At 39.9% G+C, this 26529-nt stretch overlaps 1 protein-coding gene across 10 annotated transcripts in view; it reads left to right on the forward strand.

Annotated features, from left to right (window-relative positions):
* The first annotated feature begins 8515 nt into the window (after positions 1-8515).
* LOC136834791 (uncharacterized oxidoreductase TM_0325-like) overlaps positions 8516-26529 on the forward strand; it is a 118925-nt gene continuing 100911 nt past the window's right edge. For 6 of the 10 annotated variants that reach the window (XR_010851889.1, XM_067097560.1, XM_067097555.1 and 3 more), the window contains exon 1: positions 14567-14737. Coding sequence is in view for 9 of the 10 variants with exons in the window: in XM_067097560.1 (XP_066953661.1) it covers positions 14692-14737 (46 nt within the window). In the remaining variant the exon portion in view is untranslated. Of the gene's footprint in view, positions 8727-14514; positions 14738-26529 lie in introns of those variants that run through there. The other 4 variants (XM_067097570.1, XM_067097512.1, XM_067097579.1 and 1 more) reach the window with 4 other exon arrangements.

The raw sequence follows: 26529 nt of genomic DNA on the forward strand, positions 1-26529 counted from the left end.
CAATCACAACATGGAAGAAATTACCCAGGAAACCGGACATCTTCACAAAATTAATTAGGTTGAGAATTTACACAACAGTAGTGATTGAGTGAATTGGATAATGCATCACAATTATGAATACTTGCTATGCGCAAGTTGTCCCTTAAGCCGATTAGTCAAGAATTCATATCAACCTGGTAGGGGCTGTTTTCTTCAGGCAGTTGGGAAACAGAGTCTTGGCTGGCTTGGCTGGTAATGGCTCTAAGTACACTGCTGGAAATGAGACAATTCCAGGTAAGACTAACATGGAGATTACATCTCTCAACAATTGAATAAATCCAAGAATTGGAGGGAGATCCTTTACTTTACGCACTTGCTAGCAACAGGTGAGGATTACATTATACACTGTCAAGAATTACACGTGGGATGTAGATACACTGCTTAAGTTGATAAGACAGGAAGTTACTTGAGCAGTGAAATGTAAGAGAGAGAGAGAGAGAGATAATAAAGTGAGTAAAAGAAAAAGATACTGGCCAACCAATTTCCCTTCTGGGGCACGTTTCCTTCGTTGCTTCCTGGTTTTGTGTTCCCCCACAACCATATGTTGATGTAATCCAAGTTAGTGGGAACATCTGGGAATTGGTACTTCTGTCCAGCATGAGAAAGTGTGAGCTCCAGAGTCACCCCAGCTCTGGGACTTGTATGGGCAGAGGTTACCCATTGTGACCGTCTCCTAGACTGATTGTCTTGAACTGCCTTGATGGCGTGACCTCTGTGTTTGGGAGGCCTGGTTTGTTGTTGGAGGCATCGTTTTAGGCTATGGATGTGGCGTTTACCTGAGAGTAGGAGAAGAGGTTTGGCCAGCATAAAAGTCTAAAACTGAGTGGGTGATGAATTGAATTTTGGGATTAAGACAGGGAACAGCTCTCTACCCCTGCACATGTTTCCCCTTGAGATGTGTAAAACTCCCTCCCTGAAAAAGGTGAGAAATTGGTCAAACTCTACCATCACTTGTATGTCTATAGGATCCCTTTGTCTCCTACTGTCTGGTATTTTTTTCATAAGGGCTTAATAGTTAATGATCTGGCGAAGATATTCATAAATATTTATATACATACAGTATATATATTGTCATAAACTGGGTTCTTGGTGTGGATGGAAATTAGAACAATTTATTATTATAGACTGCCTTCGTACCAAGGGGGGTCCACGATTTTGAGCAAAAAGGAAAACTACTGGAACTCACCTTCGAATCTTCCTTGATTTACATAAGTAATGAAGGTCGCCGATTTGGAATTAGAATTCTTTTACAATCAAAAGGGGTTTATTTACAGAGAATGGGGCAAATATCTGAGACCAAAAATGTAACAATTTACAAACACATAAATCACATATGAGAGATCAATAATGCAATAATTTAGAGACACGCAATGTAAATATGAGGACCACAGATACAACAATCCCAAGTGACTCTGTTATGCTAAAATGCATCAATTCACAGACAGTAATACATTGGAAGGGGTAAATTCCAGTATAATGGTCATTAGTTAATCAAGATGATTTCTGTGGGGGCAACGGATTCTTGCGATCAGGCTGTGACCAGGAATGGTTGCGACATTTGGATGGCAGTCATTAATGGGTCCTGGCATAGAGTTACGATCTGGGCAGGGTATGATGGCTTCTGGAAGAGAATTCCGGAGTTAGTACAAACACTGGGGCCAAAGGAAACCTCCCTTGCTACTAAAGTAAGCACAGTGAATCTATGCACTAGGGAGGAATTGATCACTTGAGTTACTAAAATTAATTTTCCCTTAATTTACACTATGGAGGGAATATTTGAATACTTATCACTGAATCATATTAGGTTGATTTCAGAGGAAGCCATGGGGCGATTCATGGGCTGCTCGAAGTAGGGTGACTTAACAAAGGGACTGCTTTTTAGGAGGAAGAAAATTGAGGTTTGGAGGAATGGAAAAACCAAGGAATTGCATGGATAGGAAAAGGGCTGGCTTACTGACGAATTGCAGTGGACGTACCTGGGCCTACAGATGTTTGTGCTGAACATGTGAGACTCGGTCGACTACCGGAGTTAGTTTTCACCAGCGTAAAGGAAGGAGAGACCGCACAAGTGGTAAGTGCGAAGTGTTTTTCGGGAACCCAGTGCGCGCCTTCCACAGTTGTTTGCTTCGAAGTCTAGGCCTACGTCAATCTGCAAAGAGTCATACAGCCAGCAAAGGAGTAGAGAAAAAGTGGATCTTAAGATTAAGTACTTAGAGGTTAAGTTCCTATCTATCTCACAGCCTGGGTGCGCCTCCCATTCCCCTAGTGGATGGCCGCTCCTATATCGCGTGATGGGGGGTGAGTGGGTTTTTCTATTGTTTAGCAGGCCCAGGCATTTCCTGAAGGCTGAATGGAATGCGTCCTGGGTTCAATGTGAGTGGAAAACATCTTGGTTCTGCCATATTGGCTTGACTATAAGTTAACTGAGATGATGGATTTTCATTAGATATCAATTAGATGGCAATTAACTAGGAGGGAGGAATGGAAATCCATGACTATATATATATATATATATATATATATATATATATATATATATATATATATATATATATATATATATATATATATATACATGATATTGCCTTCTAATATGTATATCATCCCATGATTTTTATATCACTGTTCTAGTTATCATGTGTTCTGTGTAATAATAATAATTGTTGAAATATCATATGTAGTGTAAGGTCAGACCTCAAAAGAGTTAGTGATTTAGATAATTTAACAACGTAATTTAGAATTAGTAGTATCTTTTTTTGTAACAGTGTAGTAGTGGGAAAGAGAGATTCGAGTTAGACCAGATGTTGTATTTTGATTCATCTGTCACCAGTTAAGATAAGCGAGCGCTTTATTTTGGGTTATGCGTTGACGTGCGAGAGATAACAATAGCTGCTCCATTCTGGAAACCCAGAGTTAAGACCAGGGAAACAGTTAAAGTTGTTTGATGGAGTGATGCCCCTTTACTCTAGTATATTTCTTGTTTAATTGTTGATACCTCACACTTGTTTTGATAGACTTAGTTTGATTTTTCATGTGATTAATAAGCTTTTTAAGGGATAACTGTTACCTTTAGAATACTCAGTCGTAAGTTTTATTGTTATTAGAGTTCAGGTATCTGTCTAAAGTGAGGTAAATTTTTGAATTCTGTGATTAGTTGTGTAATAACCAGGTCTTGGAACACTTTGTAACAATAGAATTTTGTTGCCCAGACCAGGGAACAAAACAAAATATCACTCTGGTTTATGGTTTATACTGGTGGTGTTAGGGGTATATTTTGATAGGAGAGTGACCACATAGTTATTTTTTGCATTGTATTGTGAATTAATTATATAGAGTAACTTAGAGGAAATGTCTCTGTTCAATGTGCAGAAGTTTTTAGCAGCTCCATCCATCCAAGAGCTATCTGAATCCAACCTGACTAAGGCACAGTGGACTGCTTTAGTAGTAGCATGTGGAGGTAATGTGTCTAGTGGTATGATTAAGGCACAAATCAGATGTATTGCAATCCAAGCATTGATGAACTCTGGTAAAATAGATGAAGAGTTAGGAGAGGCACAAGAATTGTTGAATGCAGCTGAGGCAGAATTTATAAATAAACAAGAGCAAAAGACAGAGAAAAATGATGTAGAAGCAGAGTTTAGACACATAGAAAAGCAGAAGGAATTTTGATTAAGCTGAAGATGCAAACTGAAAGAAAAAGAGAGGACAGAGAGAAAAGAGAAAGAGCAGCAGAAGGAAGAGAAAGAGCAAGAGAAGAAAGAGAAAGAGAAAAAGAAACAAGAGAAGAAGCAAGGCATGAAAGGGAGATGGAGTTAATAAAAGCTCGATCCACATTACCTGTAACACCGTCTAATCCTATCCAAGGTACTAAAGAGCCTGTATTTGATATAGTAAGAGTGCAGAAGTTAATTCCAAAGTTTACAGAAGAAGCTCCAGGTGAGTTTTTTGTTCACTTTGAAAAAGTGGCTTCAGGTATGGGATGGCCAAAAGATAAATGGTCAGTCTTGTTACAGAGTGTTCTTATTGGTAAAGGAAGAAGTGCCTATTCAGCCTTATCAGCTGATCAATGTAAAGAGGACAAGGTACTCAAACATAATGTGCTGCAAGTTTACCAGATTACCCCTGAATGTTACAGTGAAAATTTCAGATCTTTGAGAAAGGATGACAAGATTACTTTCCTGGATAATGCCTACAAAGTAAGAAGATGTTTCAAACAATGGTTGGAGGCTGCTAAAGTTAAATCTAGGACGAACTTGAGGAGTTAGTAGTCCTAGAGCAATATCTTAGAGGAATTTCTGAACACATAAGAGCCTATTTAAGAGAGAAAGAGAGAGGTTAAGAAACTTGACAAAGCTGCTACACTAGAACCAACAATGCACAGGTTTTAGGTCTCATCCAGATTTCAGGAACATTACTACATAGTGGGAATCCTTCTAATGGCAATGCCAGTACAAAGCCAGGTAATACCCTTCAGCAATCGAATATTAAATCCTCATCATCCAGTTTCTCAAGACATACAGAAGACTAATGTTGTCTGCTTCAAGTGTGGAAGGGCAGGACACTACAGTCGAGATTGTTATCAGACACAACAGCAGACCAAGCCAGTTGGTCAAGGGGTTACAGGTAACCAGGTGAAGCAAACTACAAAGAGCAGTGTGGGGAGAACTGAGACAGTTGAGAAGACAGACTAAACAAGCTGAGTGTTTAGCAACAAGTGGAAATGTAACCTTAAGCAGTGAGTGGCTGAGCAGCTTGGAGGCTTTTAAGCCATATATCTATGAAGGTACAATGGCAACTCAAGGAGGGAGTGTGCAGGTACCAGTCAGGGTATTATGTGATACAGGGAGTAACCATAGTGTAGTAGTTTGTGGTGCTCACCCACACTTGGAGAAGAATTTCACCGGAAATTCAGTTATTTTGAAAGGGTATAGAAGGAGAAGAGGTAACTCCTATATGCCAATTACACCTATCCTGTGAATTGGTGGCAAGGAATGTTGATTTTGCTGTAAAGGACTCACTAGCTGTTGAAGGTGTGCATGTTTTACTGGGTAATGAAGTCGGTGGTGGACCATTTGTTCCTTGCCCTAGAGTGACAGACAAACCATTGAGGATTAGTCCTACAGTAGATTTAGAGAAGAAAAACCCCCTCCTGTTTCTAAGTTGTGTAATTACCAAGAGTATGAAGAGAACTATGTCTGCAAGTGAAGAAACTGAGGATTTACCTGCACCAGAAGGATCAAGTGAAGGATCTTTGAGCTTTGAATAGCTGTTCCAGGAAAGTGAAGTTTCCACTAGTGTTAGTAATGAAGAGATTTTCCAAGAAGACGAGGATCCTGTTGTTATTGAAGAGACTCAGAGTAGGCAGAGTGTTCTTGATGATAGTAGTGAAACTACAGTGGCAGAGTTATCAGATATGGGGAGTTCAGCCCTTGAAGTTGGTCAAGTAACTAGAGAGAAGCTAATGGAACTGTAGAAGAGGATATAGTGTTGGCTGATTTCTTCTTCAGAGTTGTTGATCAAGAAGAGATGCAATGAACTCAGACCTGTTATTATCTAAAGGAAGGATTGCTAATGAGGATGCATCGACCCACAGATATACCAGGAAATATTGAATGGGGTGAATATCATCAAATTCTGATTCCATATCCATTGAGGAAGCAAGTGGCAGCAGTAGCACATGAGTCTGGACTTATGGGAATCAGGAAGACTGTTGAGAAGATTATGAGGTATTTTTTCTGGCTTGGACTTCACAAGGATGTTAGCAGGTTTTGCAGAGAGTGTCACACATGCCAGATAGCTGGAAAACTAAATGAAACCTTTCAGAAAGTCCCTACAACCCTTAGAAGTTAGAGGTGAACCCTTTAGCAAGGTGGTTGGGCCGCTTCCGAAAACAAAGAAAGGAAATGAATATCTGTCAACATTAATGTGTCCAGTGACAAGGCATCCTGAGGCGATTCCTGTAAGAAGTATAAGTGCCAAGGTAATTGCTGAGAAGTTGGTGGAGTTTTTCTCCAAGTTTGGAATACCAGAAATTGTGCGAAGTGATAGAGGAATGAACTTTACTTCAAAATTGTTCCAGGATGTGATGAACTTGTTAGGAGTAAAACAACAGTTATCAACTGCTTATCATCCAGAGACTCAAGGAGCCTTGAAAAGGTTCCACCAGACTTTGAAAAGTATGTTAACTAAGTAATGTTATGAATCAGGAAGAGAATGGGATGCTGGTTTACCCTTGATGTTGTTTGAAGTTAGGAATGCTTATCAAGAAAGTATAGGATGTTCACCAAATGAAATGATTTTTGGTCGAGACGTGAGAGGTCCATTGAAGATTCTTGCTGAGAATTGGGAAGAAAATCAAGAGGAAATCCAAGGAGAATATGTGAAGAATTTGAGGGAAAGGTTAAGGGAAATTAGAAAATTCCCTTTAGAAAATTTGAAAATAAGTCAAGAGAAAATGAAAAGGAGATATGATGCTAAGACTAAGTTAAGAAGCTTTAATGTGGGACAGCAAGTTCTAATGTTCTTACCAGTGAAAAGATTTCCCCTTACCATTAAGTTTCAAGGTCCTTATAGGATAATAGAGAAGTTAAATGATCGAACTTATGTGATTGAAACACCAGGAAGATGGAAACGACAGACAGTGTCAATAACACAGACAACTTCATCTACAGAGGACGGTAATGGCTACGAATTGGGAGCTGAAAGCAAGATGAACAATTCTTCCATATTGGAAAATTTGGAGGATAAATTAAAACATCTGAGTGTTGAGCAAAGTAGTGAATTAAGCGAGGTGATTAGAAGTTTCCTTGAAAATTTTCCAGATGTACCTAGGCGCACTGATCTGACAAAGCATGAGATAAAGATCAGAGAAGATGGAAAACCTTTTAAACAGAGAGTTTATCACTTATCACCTTTTCACCGACATGTTTTGAAGAAAGAAGTGGAGTATTTGTTGCAGCATGGCTTAGCAGAACACAGTTCAAGTCATTATAGTTCTCCTTGTGTGTTAGTGAAGAAACCAGATGGCTCGTTTAGGATGTGTACTGATTATAGGAAACTGAATTCCATCAGTGTGGCTGACAATTATCCCTTGCGTCTTATTGATCAATTACTTGATAATATTGGGCATGCAAAGTTTGTTTCCAAGATAGATTTGTTGAAAGGTTATCAAATTCCCTTAGTTGAGGGTGCTAAGTTGCTGTCAGCTTTCATTACTCTTTTTGGACTGTATCAATACATTGTTTTGCCGTTTGGTCTGATGAATGCACCTGCAACATTCCAGTGAGTGATGAATCAACTGCTAGGATCCATAGAAGGAGTTGGTGTATACCTTGATGACATTGTGATTTATTCTTATACATGGGAAGAACGTCTGAAGGTTTTAAGGGCAGGACTAATAATCAACTTACAAAAAAGTGAGTTTGGAAAGGCAACTGTTCAGTATTTGGGATTTGAAGTTGGAAAAGGCCTTCTCGCCGTAGTAGCTCCCTTAACTGGCTTAATTAGTCCGAAAACAAAGTCTGCTTGGACTCCAGAATGGCAAGAATCGTTTGAGAAGGTTAAAGCCATATTAACTTCAAGACCAGTGCTTCAAGCTCCAGACTTCAATAAGAGGTTTGTAATACAAATCGATGCATCCCACTGTGGAATTGGAGCTGTTCTGCCACAAGAAGATGACAGCAGTATTCCACATCCAGTGTGTTTCATGTCTTCAAAGTTGAAAAAGCATCAGAAAGTGTATTCCGCCATCGAAAAAGAAACGTTAGCATTAATCATAGCATTGAAAAAGTTTTGAAGTGTATGTGAACAGGCCCAAGAATGAAGAAATTTCGGTGTTGTCTGACCACAACCCTATCTCATTCATGAATAAGGTGAAAAATAACTATCGTGTAACTATCCGATATACTGTGTACAGTATATTTGAATAGTTACACACATGCATATATATATATATGTGTGTGTGTGTGTGTGTGTCTGTCTGTCTGCTTGTCTGTCTTTTTTCCTAGAGGTGGCACTAGGTGGCGCTACTCCACCAGTTTTCAGTTGAGGTGGTTAGCCTCAAGTGCGTCTCCATCTTGGCTGCGACTCATCACAGTCGGCTGACTACCATGCATTTAATTCACTGCCGATGTTAACAGAAGCACAGTTGAATATAAAGGAACTTTTCGACATCATTCGATGAACTGACTGGCACTTATTTAAAGAGAGTCATTTTTTTCTGAGTAGAGACTTTTTGTAGCTCTTATCACTTGATCACGAGAACAAGAAAGCTTTTAATATTCTCTGTTAGGTAACTGATTTCTTATCAGAAACACCCCCATATATTAATTGTAATTGTGATTTTACTGACCTAGTTTTAAACTTAATCACCGTGACGCATCGTCTGGAGATAGGAACTCTTATCAACCGTACTTTGATATCTTGTGTTGACATTGAACAGCATGGGTAGTTTACATTAATAAGTGGTGAATAGGACAGTGGAGTAACTTGGATTACTGCTAAGAAACAATCATTGCCAAATTCTTTAGCTTGTTTAACAGGCATTGTTATTGCATTATTTTGAAACTTGTTATTGCATAAACATAAATCAAAGAAATTCAAAAGTCTGGAGAGTGTAATCAGCTTATGACCATACAACTTTGCTCAGGGGATGTCATCGTTTTCACAAAAAGTAGCCCTTATTACAGGTAAGCATTATCCATCGTTAGATATGGCAAAATCTCAGTGACTGTTCTTTCTGTTCCGTGGGCTCTTGTGTATGCATCATATAATCAGTCCACGTTGTGGGGGGGGGAGAGTAGCGCCGTTAGCGCATTCTTGTGGTGCACTGTAGGCGTTATTTAAGGTTCTTTGCAGCCTCCCTTTGTACCTTAGCTGTAACCCCTTTCGTTCCTTTTACTGTACCTCCATTCATATACTCTTTCTTCCATCTTGCTGTCCAGCCTCTCTTTACAATTATTTTATAGTGCAACTGCGAGGTTTTCCTCCTGTCACACCTTTCAGACCTTTCTACTCTCAGTTTTCCTTTGAATTCTGAATGACCTCGCAGGTCCCTGTGCTTGGCCTTTGACCTAAATTCTGTAGCCCATTCCATATAATCAGTGATTTTCAGTTTCTTCCGTACCTTTTTGACTCATGGCTAAGCTGAAATTAATGTCTTAAAAAATGAGGTGATTATATTTTAAAGCGTGACATTCGATTCTTTTCTAAGTAGTTGAAGCAATGCAATGAAGGATTTTAAGTTAACTCTCGATAAAGCAGTGTTTTATAATAAGAAATTCTCCATGACTTGAAGTTACCTTGCCCTATTACTTCTCAGAAATGATTGTTCAGGCAATTTATAGCATTTGAAGAGTAGTGGTTATTTGTATTATTCGGCTATATATAACCCTTCTGTAAACCTTTGCATTCATTACTGTATCTCGTTATTTTCGATATTTTGGAAAAAACTTACACGATCTCTACTAACATTTCACTGCATTTGAATGTAAAACTGGTGCAAATCTGGAACTTTAAGGGATATTTCATCATTCTTTCTTTTAGACTCATACCGATCAGTACCGAATAGTTAGGTGCTATTACAGGAGTGAAGTATGTGACCTTTTTTTCGAATCGCATTAGCCTTGGTTAAGTAGAGAAATACTTCATTGTTTTCAGCTGGCTTCAATTTGTGGGTCCATTTTAGAACTCCAGTAATACCACTGTTAAAAAAGGCACGCCATAATGACCTACGGCAGTACAAATTATGTGATGTGGTCCTGATAACTATAGATCGATGGAAGTGTTACGTCGAGTTATCAGATTGCCATAAGGAATGGTCTGTAAGTTTAACGAAAGTTCAAAATAGCTGTGAATAAAAACCATTAAACCTCTCTATGATGATCTTAATAATATTGTGGTATAGCGCAGTAAATGAGAAAGTTTTGACAAACATATAGCAATGGTGCTAACATCGGACGGTCACATAAAAAAAAACAGGAAATACAGGAGCGTGCAAAAATGCGACTAAGGGAGCTCTACGAATTTTAAGCCGATGCGATGCTTGGTGGAATTCTGTTGACTATTTAAAGATAAATTATTTTTACCTCTCTCTCTCTCTCTCTCTCTCTCTCTCTCTCTCTCTCTCTCTCTCTCTCTCTCTCTCTCAAAATGATCCTAATGACATGTGAGAGCACTTTAGTCACTTCGTGGTCTTGTATCGAGAGATGCGTAGCAGTGTATTCGTTTCTTTCGTTTCCCCCTCGAACCTCTTCTTTCCAACTGCATAGGAACGTCGTACAGTAGACCTGCATATCATGGGCAATGATTGCATCGTGACCATTCCTAACATGGGCGACTTATTAACCAAAGGCTTAACCCCTTCAGATAGAATGGGTGACCTCGTTGCGTAGGTGAATAGGATGAATGAGGCCAGAGGCAATGTTTGTGCCGTAGCCCCAACATATTCAATGGTAAAGTAGAATGAAAGTCAAATGGGTAAATTCTGGCTGCTGTTAGGCTCATTTTCGTTAGCTCTCATTTGCCTTAACACTGATTTTGATGACTTCTTTTGAAATATAGTGAAGAGTCCGACAGGCTGGGCAGCCCGACACCATTATCTACCCCAGGGCCGATGGAAGCCTGAGAAAGGAGCGAGACTTAACCGGAAGATCAGGGACATTTTGAATTGCTCGAGGGATAGTTTGCTGAGAAATAAGAGCATAACACGATCCTTACAGTTTGCACCCATTGATTGTATTAAATAAATTGTCGATTGTATTGTCATTGGTCATTACCCATAAGTGTTTTGATCAAAATTTTGGACCCTGCTTGACTACATTAAGGAAAAATACTCCATGCTATTTACATTTGTGTTCGATGGTAAAGGTCACCATGAAATTATCATGTGCCAGATTGGAAGCCTTTAGGAGTACTTCCCGCTCAGCCCATAAAACCCGAGTGCATCGATTCACGGGCACGAAACACTATCCCTTTTGTCAATGCCCCTGGAAAGACACCTTCCATCAGTGCCAACTTGCGTTTAAAGGTGTAACATGACTTTGCTGAATGGGAGGTGGACCTGTCGTTGCAAAGGATAAGGATTAAAGAACAGCTGCTTCAAACTATGGCTGAACGCCACTTAATCACCTGGAATGTACCAGTGAAATCTGAGGGGAAGTCGAAATGCGTACCAGGATATTAAGTGAAGAGACCATACATGTTGCCTACATGAAGTCTGAGGACTTGCTGATTCATTCCGGGGTTTTGCTTTTTGGGGTTGGAGGACAAGTTAGCCAATTACCAGCCCTATAGACTCTTCAAGAAGCACAAGTGCTGGAACAACACCCAACAAAACGAGGTATGGTCGGATTAGATGTCACCGACTCATACTAATGTGGCACTCAGTTTGTAGACAAGAAGCTACATTCATGAGGACAGATTCCAAGCTCACCTACTGCCTCATATGGCAATGCTTTGCCCAGCAATGTGATGCCATGACTGAGGCGACATGTAATCTAGTGTTTGAGCACAGACTGGTGCTTAGTTTCTAATAATTAGAACATCAAACACAGAGCAGTTACTTGGCATATCGACACTGAATTAACAACTCTGAATAATCAAGACAAAGTTTATAGGCACACGAAAATAACAAAAAACACGTTATGATATCAATCACACGGAAGCAAGCAGCAGTCTAAGGCTTTGTTACGTGGGTTTTGTTTACTAAAATGCTGTCTCTGGGAGGCGTGACTTCACTACCCCTCTGACTCATGTCCATACCTGGCCGCTGGCTGACCTGGTATATCTGGACCGTGATAACAACAAAGACCCTGAAAAACGAGGTCTCACGCGATTGTTGCAGATGTCAGAAAGGGGTGCCACTCATTCTGTTTCATTCTTTAACAGATCCAACCAACAGAATCACTACAGGGATTCACCTTTACACAAGGAACATCATGGACAAAACTCACGCCCCACAGCTGAAGACACCCCATTCATCAAAGCAGGTGGCTTTCCTCGCTTTGACGGATTTGTCAAAGGAGGGACCCTTGTCCTCACTCTTTGATCAAAGTAAATCATCTAAGTTTTCGTCCTAAACCGACATCGACTGGAGCATATCCTTACGTTATACTCCATTGAAATTCCAGCTTCTATTCAAAGAAACTCGTAAACTTGGGTGCTGCTTGTTGTTCGTTCCCTGCCCAGCCAGTGGCACGGCCTACATCCCCTCCGAAAGTCCGCGAAGCGTACGACATGCATTTGACTCCCTCATCATCTGTTAAGGGAAATTTACAATTATTGCATTTGATATATCACTGAATATTCGCCCACCCTTGGTTCTTTATGATAATTTAGTCAGCGCCACCCACGGAATAATTCCAGATGGCAATAGACTTGCATGTGTACATAGCATTTAGCACCCAGAAATTTGGTATTTGTTTTTAATTGATTATTGTCAAGATATTAATTCTATTCTTGAAAATAACTGTTACTTTCTCTGAGCCCTCATTAGCTGTCACCCTTGACCGTCCCTTGCCCTCGATATGATTGACAGATTACTGCTGTACATCAGTATAGAATCTTAAGTTCTCGATCCTGTGGTACATCTTACCTCCATGCCTGACTGTCCTTGCATGGGGAATTATTTAAAAAGCCTTCTTCGTGTCACCTCTCGCAGAATACACTCCTAAAGAGGAACATTCTTTTCATGCCACACTATTTGAGCAAGCAGAATGCTAAAAGCCCTAGGGTCCCAACAGGAAAAGCAGCTCCTTACAAAAAATTAAATTGATGGGAAAATAATGCATTATGAAAGAAAAATACCAAAGAAAAACAAATGGAATACGTAATGACATAACGAAGTAAAATAGAAAAGACAAATAACAAATAGAATGTGAATGGAGGCTCACGTCAGCCTGCTCAACAAAAAAGCATTAGCACCAAATTAGAATTTGCGCAGTTCCAACAATTCAACTATAGGATTAGGAATGTCACTCCATGATTTGGTCACAACGGAATAACACTTCCAGAAAACTATGTGGTAATGAACCTCACAGAAAATAAGGGAAATCTTTTAGAATATACAACGTACGTAGTATCGCCTGGTGAATGGTTTGATCTGGGGAGATCTGAACGCAAAAGATGATCGAAATTATGAAATATCTTACTTAGCATGTACAATGAGCTAATTGAAAGACGGTGTGAGATATTAGTGTCAAGATCAGGAATAAGAAATTCAATAGAATTCAAGTGTGTGTTAAACGGTTTAAATGTCAGCTGATGAACACCAAACGGGAACAATATTAAACAATAAATAACAGAATAGGAGAATAAAAACACAACCCCTAGACACATATCTCCAAAGCTTGAAAGACTGCACCAGTGTACCAACTTTTGTGCAAATGAAGAAGTTGACCGGATATGTTTCTCAAAAATGGAATTTGCAATCAGAAAAGATTTTAAATATGTTATATGTAGTCGAGGAAACACAGTCACTGAAAAGATCTGGGTAGGGCGGATCCAGTGTCCCAGGTCTTATACCAATCATACATGAGTTTTGTTGGAGTTTAACATCACCCCCCATAATTTGCACCTTGCTCAAATTTTAAGGTAAATCTCTGTTAAGTGATTCAGCAACCACAGGTTTATACTCGGATGAGATCGATGCACAGTAGTCAGGCTGTCTCGCATGCTCATGGCCTGTGGTATAAAGTTTCAAAAAAAAAAAAAAAGTGTTTGTCCTTCAGAAAATTGAATAAATTTTTTCTTGAACACTATGGCCACTGATTGGTTAAAGATGCTATTTAACAATACACATTTAAAACATAGATATAAAGATATATTGTTGTAGGTGAAATACAGCTGTGTTATGAAATGAAAAATGTACGATATGCTAATCAAAAAACGATAATTTCAAGAGGTATGGTACGATAATTTGGTCTGATACATGTGGGACAGTTGCCAACTAGTATATTTCAATACCAAAGTAGTTAAAATTTTGTATTGAAAAATGTGTTTGGTATTGAAAAACAAAATTTGGTATTCTGGTATTAAAAATCGTAAAATTTGTTATTAAAAATGTTGGGAGGATTTTCACAAGATATGTATGAACATAAAAGGTCAGCAAAGGATACTGATGGTGAAAATTTGGATGCCCTATATGGATTCGTGTCACCAAAAAAAGAAAAATCATCCCAACAATGGTAAGTAGCACCATCCTTCTTATATCACCATATGTCATTGCTTTAAATAATCCTCGCTTATAAGCTGGGCTTTTGTTTACAACATTACAATATTTAACTAATAGAAACTTTATTGTTCTTCCTTAATTAAAATGTTAATGCTACTTTTATAAGAATCAGCAATAAAGGTGGTTAATGAATTTTCATACAATCTCTTCCCCTCACTTAAGTAATATGTATTTTCCTAATTTGGTATTGAAACATGAAATTTGGTATTATATGATGGTCGATTTGGTATTGTTTGACTTACAAGGGTTGGCAACCCTGGTCGGGGAACCCTGTGAGTCTGTGAGTGACTCCCGGTGGCCGGCAGCACTGCTGCACCCGAGGTCCCGGCTTCTTATTCACAGACAGTGTATGTCTAGCTGTCGGGCAAGTAAACTTAAGCGACGCTGCCTGTCAACAGAATTGTTAACCACTTACCAAACCTATGGCTGCATCTTCTTCACTTGCCCAGAAAGTAGCTTTGGTAACAGGTAAGGTTATTTATCAAAAATGCAGTGGCATGTAGCTAGTGAGATTGTCATTCTTATTCAGGTGAAAACACCTCGGCGTATGGATAACTCATTTTCTTGATGGTTGCTAAAGAACCAAAACGTGTAGGTAATGAATGTTATGTTACGCAAGATGTTTCATTGCAAGAATATTTTGTTAGCGTGCACCCTTTTGTTTGCCTATTTTAAAATAAATTTATTAACTTTTAATACTTGCAAACTTTGGGTGATTATCAGTGATCTTTGTTTCTTTCAGTAGTTTTTGGGGCTAAATTGCCTTGTTATACTAGGTTGTTTGTAGTATGTAAACTTGAACTGTTTTGTGTCTAGGCCTATGTGCATGTGTGTATTAGAGAGAGATCAGATTTGTTAGTTGTAGTTAACGTTTTCAAGGTCACATAACATTCACTTTTTACTTTGTTTCACTTTGTTTGGTTTTATGTACAGCCCTCCACAGGGATAATTCCCTCTCTGGCGGGCCTTTTTTTAAAATAAGGTGCTTCTTATATTGTATAATTGTCTTTCAGTGTTTTCTCGTCATTATTGTAGCTCCTGCATGATAGGAAAGTCTTTAGTTCTTTTTTTTTAAATTTGCTTTCTTATTAAATTACATAGATTATTAGTCAAAGCCACGATCCGTATTATTTTCACCTTTGACACTTATTCTTCATATATTGGGTACTTGATGCCATCATATGTTTTTTGTTTGGTATCACTATGGCCTTTCTATACACAATTTTTACACTTGAAGATGTTGCTAGCACATTCATTTGATTTGTGATTTTCACCACATCTAGGGCAAGCTTGGTAATTTCTACAATTTGCTGCGCTGTGACCAAATTCCTGACATTTATAGCATTGATAGGGCATGTAATAGTCGAATGCTTTGCAACGGCTCTACAGTGTACACAGTTTGCCACATCTATCATGGATAGCCTTACGTATTTGTGGTGTGCATTTGATGATGCAGTGTTTATATTTGTTATCTTTGGCTATCATTTCCTTTATAATTTTCAGGTCGTCATTTTCAGAAATGAGGCTACCTACCCATAGATTTTTCTTTACGTTCTTTACAATGTTATCAACAATGTCATCTTCATCCTTCGGGACATAGACTACTTTAATTTTTGGTTTAAGTTTGCCCTTCTCATTTGCTGATATATTGTTAATATTCTGAATCTCCATTTTTGCCTTTTCTAAGTTTTTCCTGTCCGGAAATCTTACAAATAAGTGTCCATCTCTTGTATTAACCTGTTCAACTGGCGCCGTTATTTCACTCAAAATTTGTCGCTTTTCATTAGCCGCTGTGCTCTCTTCGTTTGTAGATTTGATCAGACGCCCTTTTTATGCCTTTAGTGATTCAGCATAAGTTTTGTCCATGCTTGTCACGGTCTTTACATCTTTATCAGCAATGTCAATTTTGTTTTGGATTTCATCTACATTGATCATTACGTCACTAGTTTTCTGAGCCGAATCCTGTATCAACTTTGTTAATATCTCTGTTTTCTTTTATTTCTTCAAGTTCATCTTCGATGAGTTTTTTGTGTATTATTTGTTCAGGACCTCTTGCATTTATTACAGATGTACATATGTTATCCCACGAAGTATGGGTGAGTATCTAACCTCAATGCCCGAGCATTCATAATGAAACCATACGTCACACATTTCACAGCAGGTTCCTTTCTCATCAACGTCCCCAGAGCAGTGTCCGCAGGTTGCTGACTCTGTTTGGGTTGACTCATCCTTCTCTAGTATTTTATTTAGTGTTCCATCTTTACGTGCTGCTTCGATAATTATGAGATAATGTTCGTATGATAGTTTGATCTTCCCTGTACTTGATTTAATTTCTACAGTATTTATTTTCTCTTTTTCCTTCCTCTTCCTCATATTCACTTCGAACATCGCGCAAGTCAGGCACTTTTCACCGGTCCTGGTCGTTTCGGCCGTAACATCCAAAACAATGTAAGACGTTATGTTTATGGTATAGACCATTATTATTTCATGTTTTACCTACATCCCCAAGGGGCTGGTACTAAATACGGTGCCCATTTTCCACGTAAACGTGCTTACGGCCGAAACGACCCGAATGCCTTTTCATAGAGCACTAAACAGACCCGTAGCCTAACCCAAGTGTTATAATTGAGCATATGAATTTAATTCTAATGGTGTATTTTTTAGGATTACTCGTGTATGAGATTTGGGAAAATTGAATTTGGTCGGTTAATTAAGACATTTGAGTGTGAACTCACAGGAATAATCACTCAATTGAGAGAGAGAGAGAGAGAGAGCGGTAACGCTGTTGGATTTTTAGACACTACAGTTGTCCAAGAGTTATCCATATAACGATACACGCATACATACTGCTGAAAACTATAAAGAAAAAAATTGAAGGTAATGATGACTTCACACACACACACACACACACACACACACACACACACACACACACACACACACACACAGCAGGGATACATCACATAGCATTTAAAGAGCTAGCCTAGGTCGATTGGCTTGGACACGGATAACCTGGCACGGTATCACAAAGAAATCCAGAAACGATCTCTTATCAATTCATGTGTATGATACTTCTCAACTGCCATATTGTGGGGTTCATGGTGATAGAGCATTAGATGCTAGTTCTCGACTGGAAATACAAAATTATATATGGGCTTATTGGGGGGTCAAAGCTACATGGGGAAATGACCCCTATTGCCTTTGCATTGAAAGCTACCAGTTAGATAATGTTTCTAAATGGAGGTGGACTTACTGGAAAGTTACGCAGAATATTATAGTTCATAAGCCAGGTGAGGGTGACGTATTTTTCATGAAAATAAGTGGGAGCATGGTTGGCCACACAGTAATGCATTAAACGATGCAGAGAGAGAAATTCTAAAAGGATGAAAGTAGACTTGTAACAAAATGTTACCTTGTTCCTCCAGATACATCAGGGCATAGAGAGAGAGAGAGAGGGAGGATGAAGTTAACAGCTGTTAACTGTAGTGGAATGAGAACTTGGAAAAAAGTGAGTTAGGGTTCTCAAGGATTCATTGCTCCCTGAGCATAGTAAATTACTCCTAAATAAATTAAATTTAAAATTATATCAACCCATCACACGTTCTTATCCAAGGTCGCTTATTTCAGAAATTATTCAGAACTAGTACTCTACCAAGGGCATTCTTTACTAGGTACAGTACATGTATTTAATTTAAGTCCTAAGCAGATGGTTCCCAGATATGACAGCTGTACCCGTACTGCTCTTATGATAAGATAAGCCTGAGTTCTGAAATAACCATGATTGCAACCAATAGTCCATTGTAAATTTTACAAAATGAGCAACTAATCTCCATCTGATGAAGAGACAAGATAATAGGTTTCAAACAAATGAAAATCAGCTAGGGATTATTCAGAATTGATAAACAAATTGTAAAGACGTAAAGGATCTTAACAGCTACATGCTGTACTGTAATATACAGCGCATTACGTAAACCAATTTCAGGTGAGTAGGACTCGGGTCATATGGTTTAATCCCGCTCGTATAGACCTCGGCCTTTATTTCCTCCGTAGGGGGTTAGTGATGTCAGTGCACCTAATGCAGTGCACATTTGGCATTATTTAAGATTCTTTGCAGCATCCCTTCAGCCCTTTGCAGCATCCCTTCAGCCCCTAGCTGCAACCCCTTTCATTCTTCTTACTGTACCTCCATTCATATTCTCTTTCCTCCATCTTACTTACCACCCTCTGCTAACAATTAATTCTTAGTGCAACTGCAAGGTGTTCCTCCTGTTACACCTGTCAATTTTTTTTACTGTAATTTTCTGTCTCAGCGCTGAATGACCTTACAGGTCCCAGAACTTGGCCCTTGGGCCTCAATTCTTTATATTCTATTCTATTCTGTTCGGCCTTTATTTCATCTCTGGTAGAAGTCGGTCTCACAGACCCGAAGATATAAAAATTCGGAGAAAATTTTTGTCCATTATTTGAATAATAATATAATACAGTATACAGTGATAGGGGTATATGTTTAGTGTTCTTGCCAAACAATTATGTTAAATAAATGAACTTTCTGTTATCTTTATATGTTTGACAGATATTTTAAAAATTTTTAAAAATAGGAAGTAAAATTGGCTTTATTAAAAAAACTCTTAAAAATCTGAATGGTAGTTTGAGTGGTCCCAAAGTTTGGCATATGATGTAATTCATGCTGTGAAGAGCGACTTGCAGATACAAGTTCACATCCATAATCAAAGAGAACAGAATATAAATGCTGTAACTTACTTTTTATTTTTTCATAGTTATTTTGTATATAGGTTGCATAAAAGCCTATAAACGCATTATATAAGAATAAATTGCACTGTTGCACGGTATGAGGCAGCTCTTGCCATTGTCTACTGACTGTATGTGAGTGCTCCAGGCACACTGGCCTATGCCATGTGATGAAGAGATACTCTATTTTCCTGCCTTTCTTTGTATAACAAATCCAGCACCTCTTCTTGGGCTGTGATTGTTCAGAAAGTGTGATATTCAACTCGGAACAGTCCTGAAAGTTTCATAAGTCGTCCTCTGTTGGCCAGTGAATGACATTCTCACTCTTGTCATGGTCTTACCAACTCCTTGCTAACTGAAGCAAGAGCTTGTGGCAGTCGATTTTTTGCACACCTTCCTGTTTCCTGAGCACAGTGAAGATGGTGAATGCATTTATCCCTTCAGTATTTAAAATGCCGTAGAATACAGCAAGAAGCCATCCCTTTGTCATGTAGCCGCATGAATTGTAGCACACATTTGATCAAATGTGTCAACTCTGCCTTTTGTTTGGTTATAAAAGGTGATGATGTCTGGCTTCCCATTTTCCCCAGTGACGAGTTGGTCATGCTTTAAGGACAGAGCAAGAAGTTTCCTCTTGGATTTAGTAGTCTTACATTTGTCAAATGTGACACTAACCATGAGAAATGTCTCACCCCTTGGGTAGACATGGGTCTCAGCCATCCTCATGCTGAGGAAATGGAGATAAACTTTCACGTAACTTCCTCACCCCATGCATGGATACATAAAGTTTGGAAGCTACTGGGAAGAACAAGGATCACAGATACATGGAAGTTATTGATTAGCAAATGGGACAGACAGAGGGGTTGGGTATGAGAGACCCAGCTCTGCCTTAGCAGGGTTAAAGTGAGTGTACAGATTGATGCCTGCAGATTTATAGATGGGGCGCCTCCAAAATTAATGAGAAATAATAATTATGATTACTTTGGATGAGGTTTGCTGCATATCAAGCTTTCAGACCTAGTTCTTATCTTACCCTGGCAGCCATAGCAGCTTGTCTCAGGGGCCATTCTCTAAGTGAAAAGTCTGGAGTCTTCGTTGCCGCAGCATCCAGGGATGCTGCACTATATTTAGTGGAGAGTTACATCAGTAAATTTAGGATTTATGTTAAACTCCAACTTGAGTATCTTGATAGGGCATTTGTTAAGTATATCTTGGTTTAACCAGACCACTGAGCTGATTAACAGCTCTCCTAGGGCTGGCCCGAAGGATTAGATTTATTTTTACATGGCTAAGAACCAATTGGTTACCTAGCAATGGGACCTACAGCTTATAGTGGAATCCGAACCACATTATAGCGAGAAATTAATTTCTATCACCAGAAACAAATTCCTCTTGTTCTTCACTGGCCGGTCGGAGATTCGAACTCGCAACCAACAGAGTGGTAGCTGAGAACGGAACCCGCTCACCCAGCGAGGAACTAATGAAGTTGTCATAGGACATATAGAGATCGTTGGACTGAACCACACCATCCGAGCTTCTGTGGAAGGCTTTGACTGCAGTCAGTGCTTTCAACATGGTGAAATTTAAAAGAAATGTAGACCATCCCCATCCCTGAATTCGAAGTTATCGTCATACTACCTGTGAAGTCCACCCACCTTTAGTAGAGGGGGAAATCTGGTTGGAGCCAACAAAATGCCCTGAGTTTTCTTACAGAGCATAAACCCTATGAGGATGTCCTTCATGATTGTGTTTGTCATATTGGCCCCACAGTTTGGATGTACCTCGTGTTGATGCTCAACGTAGTATAGTATTGAGAGGGAAATCTCTGTCCATCTAAACTTGATGCCTTGTATCATGCTCACAAATTGCATTCTGAAGATAACCTCAGCAACAGACTAATTATCCTTGGCCTTTTACAAGCCTGGTTGCCTCATTGGTGATGATTAGTGAGTGGGGATTTTGAGAGAGGGTCTTAATTGGTTAAGGCTTGCATCCACTTGAGCAGCAAGTGTAGGTATGTGACTCTCTGGAACTCTATATGACCAGGCATGTTGCTGTATTTACCCCACTGTTGCCCATAATTACTGCTATTGTGGGTTTTGGAGGGGAATTGATGCTGTAATGAACAGGTTAGCAGAAGTTTATTTGCCACCTTGTTGGACGGCTTCCCCAATAATGTGTTGGCATCCATCATGATATTTTCTGTGAGTGGTCCTTCATGCAACAGTGCTTTGATAGAATTGTGTGTTCACAAAATTGTCAATGCCAAAGCTCTGTGTGAGGAACTGGACCAGCTGGTGTGGATGGCATTCCATACGGAACTGGGTAGTCTGGTTAAGGAGTGAGGAGGAGCAGGTGATGCTGAAGAGCATTACATTACACTTGAAAGCCCTTGATCCTTCCAGTTGGCAGAGTAAACCAGCAGAATCAGTGACAGTGAAGTCTCTGTGATCTTCCTTAACCCTGGTTTTCGAAAGGGCATTAAAGATACTCATCACAACTGCATAAGTTCCAGTTGTAAGTGAGCCAGGGAGTTACATAACTGACTTGCTGGTTTATGGCCTCGTGCAAAGTGCTGTCTTTCAACTTTTAGCTGCTAGCATTGATGTGTTGTGACAGAGTCCTTGCGTAAGGGGGGATGGTGAAGGAGAAAGTGTGTTGTCTGTTGCTGCCTCAAATTCAACCTCTTCATTAAAACGAGGTTGAAGAGCCCTATCTTGCTTGAATGGGTCTTTGATGGAGAGTAGCAGCATGTAGCCATCTTGATGCTGGTGTTTGGCTTGTCATCACTTATGAAAGGGAAAGTGACACAGTACCAGAGCCCTTCCTAATGATGTCCCAGTAGAACAAATCCAGAGCTTGGCTATCTAAGTGAAATATCTTTACCAAATGATGCCAACCACGTCTGAGGTCCGGACTTGTAAGACCATTTCCTTCTCAAAAGCCTTTGGACACAGTAACCCTAGAGCAGACATAGAATGGGCATGTAGTATAGCTTTCTAAAGCTCAGTTGCTAAGGGGAGACTTTCAGTCCAAGATGGGGAGGGGTGCCACATAACTGCCTGTTTAGTTAGGATGCTGGTTAGCCTTTAACTGATGTGACCTAAGAGCTAGCAGCAGCCTACTGCCTATCTTTTGGCTCTCTTGTCCCTTTGAGATCAAAATCTGTCTTCTGTTAATGAAAGGATTTTTGCCCAGTTAAATTTTTCCTGATCTTGTGGGGTTAGAGAATTTCATATAATTCAGAGGTTAACTAAGATGTAGTAAGTCTAAAAAGATCTTTAATAAATTGTTGCTTTGGAACTAAAGACTAATTATTACCTTGGAACCAAAGACAAGAAACTTTGAGCCACTATCAGAAAGCTGTAAGCATTCTAAGTGTTGCAAGAAGAGTCCTGAGTTTTTTTTCTAAGAAAAGTAGGGGCAATAGGTTGGTGAAGTTCTGTTCTAGTAGCAGCTGGCTCAAAATGTATTGGAAGGGCAGTTCAGGTCCTCAGTGAGATATTATGTTTGTGGTAGTGCTTATACCTTTTGCTGTCTTTTGATGAAATTTTATTGCAAAATTCCCAAAAATAATGGTGCTTCATGTCATTATGTTAAGTATCCTGGATTATCTTTCATGTGCTCATGTCGTTATGTTAAGTATCCTGGATTATCTTTCATGTGCTTTAATTTGAATTAGCAGTATGTAAACAGTTGCTTCAAGCTGTGTAAATTTCCATGATATTTATCGATTTCTGGTAATGTGTGGCATCTTTTCAGAAATACGTTGTATTGTCCTGCTCATGAAACTCCTTCAGTTACAAAAGCCAGTACTGAAGGAAAGGACATTTTTATATAAGTAACTTACCAAGTAATTACATAGCTATTAGTCCACTTTCCACAGCAGCTTGAATTCAAAATTTCAAGGGTAACACTTCGCACGTCTTTGTAGGTGACCAGTTCTGCTCACTAGCGGGAATATTAGGAACGACTGTAGCTGCTTAGCAGATAACCTCAATCTGTTCCTGCCATGCTCGGGTGAACACCAAGTATGGCAGCTGCTGTATTCATTATTTTCCGGATTTATATCTGGATTTCGTGGTGTACACATCCACTGGAATGTATATAAGTAACCTTCATGAAACCTTAGGATGAGATTTTAACTTGTTTTTGTTATTAAGTTGATTCATTATCAGAACTTTTGTCTAAAAGTCTTTTGTTTACATCTAGGCTTGCGAGCCGCCAATAACAACTCTGCCCTTAAGTAATCCTCGTATGTTTTACGCCATTCCTTTACGCTAAATCTTTTGCATTCTGCTTTGTTTACCAAGTCTAGATTACTTGCAAGCCTTCAGTATAATTTTACCTTAAAATTAATTTTCGAATGGTGTTTTCCCGGTTTTTAGGATAATCCAGGCATAAAAAGTGGCTACTTATGTGCTGCCAATGTAGCTATTAAATGTAAGTCGTGCATCTTACACAGATTACTTGCAAGCCTTCAGTATAATTTTGCCTTAATATTAATTTTGTTCATGACACTTACCTGACAGATATATATATAGCTGTGTTCTCGAAAAGGGACCGACAGAAATTCAAGAACTTACGGCACATGCAGTTCCGCCAGGTGGTTAGTACCCATTCGCTGGGAGGCGGGTATCAGAACCATTCCCATTTTTTATTCAGATTTTCTCTGTCCCAGGTATTGTCAACACCTGTTGTCAATACCTCCATGGTTGGATTTCGGAAACTTTTCCACTGAGTATTCTGATTGTCTTTTGGTTTTGACTTTGGATTTGTGGATAGCATACGTTTCTGTGGACTGATTTGATTTTGGTTTTGGCTAATTCTTGAACAAGATGTCTGGTTCTAGTTCTGCTAGTTTCAGGGTGTGTGTTGTGAAGGAGTGTAAGGTGAGGCTATCCCAGTTGGCAAAGCTTGGCAGAAGTAGACCCTCACACAGTATGCATGAGATGTAGGGGCATGTCTGTCTGTTGGATGATCGCTGCAAGGAGTGTGAATCGTTGCCTGATTCTGATTGGAAGGCTTACGATTCTTACGAACTGCAAAGTTAGAGCGTGACCATGTAAGGAGGTCCTCCTCCAGGAGTGTGTCAGTCGGTGGGAGTCAGGGTATTAATATATCTCCTGTTAATCCTACTAATGCTTCACCTTTCCCTGTAGAATGATTGCCAAAGAGATCCTGCTGTGGGCACATTCTCGTCAGGTGACAATTCTCACGCGTTTCGTAGTAGGGGTCGAGAATGTATGCGCGGACCTCCTCAGTCGGCAGCATCAGCTTCTTCCAACAGAGTGGACTCTGAACGCGGAAGTGTGTCAGGAGCTTTGGAAGCTTTGGGGACGTCCCCTGGTAGACATCTTTGCAACTTCAAGGACCACAAGGCTGCCTCTTTACTGCTCTCCCATGCTCGACCCTGGGGCCCTAGCAGTAGATGCCTTTCTCTGGGACTGGAAGGGTCTAGACCTGTATGCCTTTCCCCCATTCAAGATTCTGGGGGAAGTCATCAGGAAGTTTGTAGCTTCAGAAGGGACGAGAATGACATTAATCGCCCCCTTTTGGCCTTCAGCGGAGTGGTTCACAGAGGTCATGTCTCTCATGGTGGATTTTCCAAGAACGCTTCCTATGAGAACAGATCTTCTCAAACAACCCCACTTCGAGAGGTACCACAAAAACCTTCCCGCTCTGAGTCTGACTGCATTCAGACTATCGAGAAGTTGCTCAGAGCGAGAGGTTTTTCTAAACCAGTGGCTAAGGCGATCGCCAACGCCAGGAGAGCCTCCTCCAGCACAGTGTACCAGTCAAAGTGGGTCATTTTTAGGAAGTGGTGCAAACTTAAGGGAATTTCCTCTACCACAACCTCTGTGTCCCAGATAGCAGACTTCCTTTTTTATTTGAGAAAGGATTTAAAGCTGGCAGTCCCTACCATCAAAGGCTACAGAAGTATGCTGTCAGCGGTCTTTAGGCATAGAGGCCTTGACTTATCGGACAACAAAGACCTTCATGATCTTCTAAGGTCTTTTGAGACGTCTAAGGTAGCCGCCCCTAAGTTACCTTCGTGGAATTTAGATGTGGTTCTAAAATTCCTGATGTCCAAGAGATTTGAACCTTTGCATTCTGCTTCCTTCAAGGACGTAACCAAGAAAGCTATTTTCCTAACTGCTCTGGTGACGGCGAAGAGAGTTAGTGAACTTCAAGCGATCAGCAAGATTATAGGTTTTAGAGGCCCTGATGCAGTCTGCTCTCTGAGCCCTATGTTTCTTGCCAAGAATGAAAACCTGTCTTCCCCTTAGCCCAGGTCCTTCGAAATTAAGGGCTTGACGGACATCACTGGACAAGAACCGGAGAGAACCCTGTGCCCTGTCAGGGCTCTGAAATTTTACTTACAGAGGACCCAGGATTGTAGAGGTCCTTCTAACAATCTTTGGTGCTCGGTTAAGAGGCCTGATATACCTCTCTCGAAGAATGCCCTGGCGTTCTTTTTAAGAAGCACCATCATAGACGCCCATTCCAGTGTGCTAGACGAGGATTTGAGATCTTTGAAGGTCAAGGCTCACGAAGTGAGAGCCATTGCTACCTCAGTGGCTTTCCAGAAAAACCAGTCTCTCAATGACATTCTGGGTGCCACTTTTTGGCGAAGCAATTCTGTCTTCGCTTCTCATTATCTTACGGAAGTAAAGACGTCCTATGAGAATTGCTGTGCGCTGGGGCCTTACGTTTCCGCAAATGCGATCTTGGGGCAGAAAGCGACTCTCATCCTTTCCTTTAGTTTTGTTTTTTGTGTGTTTTTAAATATATTAGATGTGTTGTTTTTATGGTTGTTGGGTCTCCACCAGTGGTGGTCGTCCCAGTCCTTAGTTTATGTTATTTATTCATGACGTAAACTAGGCTTGGTCAGGTGGTTGTTTCGTTTGTCGCTTGCCCTCACAGTAAGGTCATATGGTCTAGTCACATTGTGGTCTCGCCCCGTTGACAGATCATCTAGATTTCACCAGCTTTATAGGCCCTACCTCACTGGAGTCTCTAGTAAAGCAGAAGCAGACTTGGGTGACAGTAATCACGAAGTCAGCAATGCTAACAGGTAAGGAACCAAGGCATCAATCGCCTACATATGTTTGTTTCTGTAAATCCTATTCTGTCTCTTCCCACCTCCAATGGTGGATTCAGCTATATATATATCTGTCAGGTAAGTGTCATGAACAAAATGATATTTTTATGATAAAATAAAGTTTGTTCATACTTACCTGGCAGATATATATAATCATAGTACCCACCCTCCTCCCCTCAGGAGACAGTAGTTCTAGATTCTAGAAAATCTGAATAGAAAATGGGAATGGTTCCTGATACCCGCCTCCCAGTGGCGGGAATGGGTACTAACCACCTGGCCCAACTGCGTGTGCCGTAAGTTTTTGAATTTCTGTCGGTCCCTTTCGGAGAATACAGCTATATATATATCTGCCAGGTAAGTATGAACAAACTTTATTTTATCATAAAAATATCATTTTTATATATGT

Source organism: Macrobrachium rosenbergii, chromosome 4 (assembly GCF_040412425.1).
Source record: "Macrobrachium rosenbergii isolate ZJJX-2024 chromosome 4, ASM4041242v1, whole genome shotgun sequence".
Taxonomy (NCBI): Eukaryota; Metazoa; Arthropoda; class Malacostraca; order Decapoda; family Palaemonidae; genus Macrobrachium; species Macrobrachium rosenbergii.